This window comes from Gymnoscopelus braueri (genome assembly GCF_963280865.1).
Source record: "Gymnoscopelus braueri genome assembly, chromosome: 14".
NCBI classification, from domain to species: Eukaryota; Metazoa; Chordata; class Actinopteri; order Myctophiformes; family Myctophidae; genus Gymnoscopelus; species Gymnoscopelus braueri.
Genome location: NC_137619.1, coordinates 29,409,821 through 29,416,441, shown reverse-complemented (window position 1 = coordinate 29,416,441; position 6,621 = coordinate 29,409,821). Strand labels below are relative to the sequence as shown.

The window sequence follows — 6,621 nt, the reverse complement described above, 5'->3', positions numbered from 1 at the left end:
TTCTATAGTCAGAGAAACATTTAATGATCTTGTTTGACTGTCTCAATTCTCTGCATGACAGTAGGATAGGTAATAGTGATGAGCGGGTCGACCCGTAACCCGCGGGACCCGCGGGTCAACCCGCGGCGCGGGTAGGTCGAGTCAGGATTTCAGAGAAAATTATGCGGGCTGAGGGTGAGCGGGTCAGCCGCTCTCCACGAAAAAAAAAAAAAAAAACCCTATTTTGACCAACATGCTTGTTTATTCAGCCCATGACAATGTTGTGCTACTGTAGACATTTAAAGGGACTTTGGGTACTTAAAAGAGCGCTATATAATATATATATATATTCCCACCGCGGGTCGCGGGGCGGGTTGAGCCATAGATTTATATATGGGTTCGCGGGGCGGGTTGAGGCGGGTCGCGTTCCGTCGCGGGTTGGGGCGGGGCGGGTCATGAAAAAACCCGACCCGCACATCACTAATAGGTAACAATAATTTCTACCAGGGACAGTAGAATTATTATTTCCTTTGGAGAAAGAAAAATACACATTTTAATTTTTTAGATCAGAAAAGCTGCAAAAATGTTTTAGATCTTTCTTTATACTTGGCCATGAATGATTGTGATATTGTCAGGAGTGCAGAGCTGTTGCACTTGCAGAGCTGGGTATATAAATAAATACAGTGTCTCTTCAAAATAAATACGGTAATGCAGATAGTTGCACTTGCAGAGCTGGGTATATAAATAAATACAGTGTCTCTTCAAAATAAATACGGTAATGCAGATAAATGTTTTACAGTTTGAATTTGCCCAGCACAAGAGTCAATGCAACTATCTTAATAAGTAAAAAATGAAGAAAAAAAAAGAAAGAAGAAAATAAATCTGCCTGTTTTGTGGCTTGAATGTGCCAAAATGTGTTTGTTTCCATGTAATGAGGCCTGAGGAAGAGTTTTGAGCTGTGTTGCAACAAAATAAAAAAAACATGTTCGGTTAAACTCAATATTTTTTTTTTTTTTTACTTTTCTTTTTTTTCTGAAACATAAGCTGTTGTGTCATTTGGTTTGCCTTTTCACTCCGCTGTTATTGATGGCATGGATTCCATCCTTACCGGATGGAAGCTGTAAATGAACAGTGAACAAGTCCATCTAACTAATGAAAAACATGTTTCACTTTTCTTTTACAAAGACATTTACAGGATGACATACCTGTAATTACACATTCAGAGGAGCTAATAGTTCTGATAGACACTGAACATTTTGAGGTGTGCGAGTGCGACAGAACATTATGCTTGAACACACCTTAAATTCAATGAATGATGTGGAGGCTATAGCATATCAGCTTCAAACGAAGTTGTAACTTAATGTAAAAACAATTAAAATCACTTAAATTGTCTTGATTTGTTTTATTTAATTTATTTTAACATTTGTATTTTTCATTCATTGGGGTTCTTTTTTTTTTAATCAAAAGACACAAAGGTGTTTTAAGTCAGTGTTTAACTTATATTTTTAACATACATTTATGTTAGAAGTGTGTTCAGCTGTGGTACATTTGTATGTAATATTCAGTCTCTACCTTTGTTTACATGACAGCATATTTCAGAAGATCTCCAATCTATGGTTACTGCCCTTGAATATCTGTAATTTAAATAGTGCTGCTAGAGAAAGAAATCTAAATGTAACATCTTACAATAAATACTTAATAGAAATGTTTTCTTCCCCAAATGTGATTGTGTCTTTTTTTCAATAGTGAGATTGGAAATACTATCACCCAGGCAATCTGTAGCAATTAAAAAAGAATTAATACAGGGAATTTTTGTGCTTTGTAATTCTTCACCAAGAACATTTTGCATTATATTGGGGAAAGGGTTCTAGATTGGTTAATTACTGTACAATGTTAATGTAGTAGCAGTAGTAGTAGTAATTATAGTAGTTATTATTTCTAAAGCTGACTTATGAAAACAAAGTCACAAAGTGCTTTACATAATTATCGTGTTTTTACTCAGATTTCTTCTTCAGTTATATTATAACTGAAGGAAAAAATCTGAGTAAAAACACGATAACAAACATGATCATATCTATGGATAGATTGCAGGGTGCATTGGTTCAGAAGACGTTAGTATTTTCAACAGAATGGTACATGTACTTGGCAGTGATTTGGTCTGTGCACAAAATAAGCTTTTTCAGTTTACTGAAGACCTGACCAAATTTTTTATCAACAATATGTCCATTCAACCTCTAAATTAAGCTTTTCCTTTGCTTAGGGTGGTATGGTGATGGTGGGTACTAGGTGTAGGTGTGGGGGGGGGGGGGTCAAATGAATGAGGTGGAAGGGAGGGTGAACAGAGGCCAAAGGGTCACCGGTTCAGTCAAGAGATCTCTTTGTCATCATCAGTGGTGTAATTTGTTTTTTAATCTGATAGTTTTTTTTACTGTGGAAGGGTCCCCACAGTAGGCTCTGTACATACCTGTAGTCCCGGGGGGCCAGAAGGTGTCATTCATACCCCTTTCCTGTTCCGGTTCATTTTCTCATAGCTTCATTTTATTGGCTTGGCAGCATAAACCGGAAACATATCTGAAATAGCAAAAAATAGCAGGTTTTCAAGCTCACAACATGTCGTGAGTGTTGTGAGCCCACCAAGGATGGTACCAGGGGGTCCCGAGCAAAATGTGTTAATATAGCTTCACAATAATTTTAACCACTTTAACCCCATTTTATACGTTGGCTATTAGAAAATAGCTGATATACAGTTCAAGCTCACTTCGTGCTGCGACCAAATGCATATCATTTGGGGGGTCCTTATGAAAAAGTTTGAGAAACCTATGCCTTACCCCTTTCAGAGTTGGTTCTGGTTATAGTGGAGAGATGTAAACAAAAACAACATCACAGAACTTGACGGGTTGTGCAAGGTTTCAGGTAATGGAAGGTCCTGGTTACCCATCGTAGTGGAAAAGAGCCATTTGTGTCCTTGGCAGCATCTCGCAGTGGTGCCCTCCCACCCCTCCCCCTGAGAATTGGGCAACTGATACTTAGCAGTTTCAATGTGCTTATTTTCCATTAACTTGCAATTTCAAGATGGTATAAAACAACTCACGATATCACATAGCGTCACAGTCACAGACTTTGCCTGTCTTGTAATTTATATTTCTATGTGTTGTGTTCATGTTCTAGTTTCTTTTTTGGGGGTCATTGTTTAATGTCACATCATGTTCGTTTATGTTTGTGATGTCTTCTCTGTTCACCTGTATTAACACATTAACTGCCAGAATTATTTCAGATTTTTTGCAGTTTATTGCCAGAGATTTTTAATTGAAAAAAAAAAAGTACTCAGGAGCCGAGATACAGACTTTTTAAGTTTTAAGTTAACAAGGAAGTGGATGGGAGTCTAGATCTTCAAAAAATCATATCTCCTTGGTCCTTTGGGTCAAAAAAATATATAAATGTAATGTGTTTTTTTTTCTAAAAACGAGTTAACTCGTTCTTGGCAATCAAGTGATGGATTCTAATCACTAGTAAAAACGAGTTAACTCGATCTAGGCAATCAATGTGTTAAAACACCCAATCATGGGTTTTGAACACTACCTGCCTTGCTGTCCTGCGTTTGGGTTCTCACCATGCCAAAATGTGACATAATACAGTAGTACCCATCTTTAAATTGCTTTTCTTCTTGTTCTGTACAATTATTTCCTTCCATACTCCCCCCCCGCCCCCACACACACACACCATTTTCAAGGCCGTCTGTGTGTACAGCATGCCTTCATAATGTCCCACGTGTTACTCCTACGAAAATGGGTATTGTCTAGAGCAGTGGTTCTCAACCAGTGGTCCTTGAGGGGGTTCCAGGTGGTCCCCAGCTAAATGATGGACAGTTGGTAACCAAATGGACCCTTATAAATCTTTAACTCTTGAGAGCGTAAAATGAAACCAAATGGACCCTTACGGGTCCATTTGGTTTCATTTTAAGCTCTCAAGAGTTAATTATTGTTAAACATCTGCGTTACTTAGTTAAAGAATTGTTATTTTGATCAACGTTTGCTTGTTATCTCTCCTAATGGTACCACATCAATACAACATGGAATTGTGGGAAAAAATCATATCCAACGATAACAAAATATTTTAAGTCTTGGGTCTGAGAGGCTAAAATCTCATGAAATGGTGGTCCGTGGCTCAAATGGCGAACAAATAATGGACCTTGATATGAAATGGGTTGAAAACCACTTCTCTAGTCTAGAGGCTATGGACTGCTCTACACACCAGTTTCCATCTTGATGTGGTTGCGGAAGGTTTTGACGACGGTGTGTGTGTAGGCCCTTGCTGGTCGTCATCCTCTAACAGCAGGCCGGGGCCCACTGGTCGGCCATGAGGATATTGCAGGTGGGCCCCCAAATAATTGGCAAAACACTACGATTATATTGATAATATATTAATATAAGAAAGCATGTTAAAACAAATCATGGGCGTTTTTCATTGTGATGCCGATGCTTACCGTAGGAGCACAACGTGCCACATAATAAACATGCTCAGAAAATGCACTCGGCCCACCCGTCTGAGCCGGCGTGTTAAGTGGCCACAGATTGGTGGGCTGTGAATGCTTTCGAGATTTTCAAGTGGGCCCTGTTCCAGAAAAGGTCGGGGGAACCACCGCTCTGCAAATATAGAGCAGCTGATTCAGTTAGCTGTTCAGTAATTAGCCATGGCTGCTGTTGTGTGGTACTTTTAACCCATTCAAATCCGGGAATGCATCTACAAATGTCTTCTAAATCCTAACAGTTTTCTGAAAGCCGTATGTAACAGAGAGGTCCTCTGTTACACATTTTTGCACATTTGTAACCTGAAGTATTGATTATTTGCAGCATATTGACACTTTACATTTTTGCACAGCACAGGGGCACTTTACATATAGTAAGTGCAAAATAGAGAGAAGTGCAATTGGTATTGTTAAGTGAGGATTGAAAACCTAACATGTACCTATTCAAGTTGCTGCTGTCTTCCAGTGTAATTGGGCTGGACCAAGTCAGGATGTCAGGGGGGGGGGGGGGGGGTGGAATGTGTATTTGGAATTGCTAAGGATATTGCTGTATGAGAATCATTAGTGTTGTAGTTCATGAAGTTTTAATAGATTTTATGAGAGTTAATGTTATGTGTATTTATGTATTTGTATTCATTAATCTAGCCCTCGACATGGTGGAGTCCACACTAATTGCCTCCAGCCTCCAGCTGAGTAAATAAAAGGCTGCCAGAAACAAACAGATAGAGTTGGTGGTAGGAGGAGAACCATGTCACCTGTGTTGGAGTGCCTGTGTTTCTGTATCTTTTATGTTACACAGTGAATAAATACACCTGTTTGGTTGAAACAACTTCAGGCCTCTGTACTACTTTCAGCCGTAAATGGCTCATCCTCACAATGTATGTTGCTATTATACGAGTGGTTCTCACACTTTTTCATGTCAAGGACCACCCAAAATGTATTTGGCCCCGGACCCCCATCTCAAAATATCTTTGTTCCAGGGACCCCCAGAAGCAAAGATTTGAGAAATGTTTGCTTTAAAAAACATATATTCAAAGATTTGCTCAAATTTTCATGATTTTCTAAAATAGCAGATCTACAAGGCCATAGTGAGGCACTTGGTGCCGCGCTATGAGCTTGTATATCTGCTATTTTTGAATAGCCAAAGTATAAAATAATCTAAAATGGGTTGACACACCGGATTGAATGGGTTACAAATAACAATAAATAAATACAAAATCAGCTCACATAATCAATGCGTCCAATGCAGTGACGTGGTCAAGACAGAGAGGGAAGCAATCTGTTTTAAAAAGTCTTTATTCGATCAGTGGATCAGAGATCACTTTTTTAGTTTCTTTACATTCAGACAACAGGGTGAGACCATGCTGAGGACAGGAGAGGCGGCAGGTTCGTGTGCATGGGTGTTCTCTCATACAATCGTCTGCATGTGTCTAGACATGTAGTGTGAAGTCTCGCATGTGATCATTCGTACAGTCTTTTCTGTATACGGTATGGACGTGTCCGTGCACTCTCAGTCGTCTCTCGCACGCACGTGTGTCTGTGTGTGTGTGTGTGTGTGTGTGGTGTGTGTTTTCTCTCTCTTTAGTCAGTCTTTTGATCCGTCGCCTCTGGGACAGTCGACGCCGAGGCGGAGTCTTCCTGTGTATTCTCCAATAGCTGGCCGCAGCTTCGGTCACCTGACTGCGTGCTGTCTTTTGGACCAATGGCAGCGTTAGAGTACGTTGCGTCTATACTCTCATACGCTTCCGATGTCCACTAAGAGTCAGCAAAAGACAAGAAGAGTCAGATGGAGAGAGATGTATTAAACTGAAAAATAAATCTTCACTTATGTCATGATCTTTTTCAGATGGCGACGCACTGGAACCTGAATAGGGCGGCTCAGTGCATAACTGTAGTCCTGGATTTCCAGAAGGTGGCATACCCCGTTTCATGTTCCGGTTGATTTTCCCTTAGCTTCATTTGATTGGCTCGGTTGCAGATTTGATCGGGAAACACATAAATGTGTAATTTGCGTTTCCCGTTCAAATCTGCTGTCGAGTCAATCAAACAAATCGGAATTGAACCGGACCAGGAAACGGTTATGCCAGCTTATGGAAACCTGGGACTACGGTTATGCA

At 39.9% G+C, this 6,621-nt stretch overlaps 1 protein-coding gene across 1 annotated transcript in view; it reads right to left on the bottom strand.

Annotated features, from left to right (window-relative positions):
- Nucleotides 1–5,843: 5,843 nt before the first annotated feature.
- pcnx2 (pecanex 2) overlaps nucleotides 5,844–6,621 on the bottom strand; it is a 40,773-nt gene continuing 39,995 nt past the window's right edge. Inside the window, exon 40 of the mRNA XM_080450329.1 lies at nucleotides 5,844–6,259. Within this exon, the coding sequence (XP_080306455.1) occupies nucleotides 6,086–6,259 (174 nt within the window). The 3' untranslated portion in view covers nucleotides 5,844–6,085. The remainder of the gene's footprint in view (nucleotides 6,260–6,621) is intronic.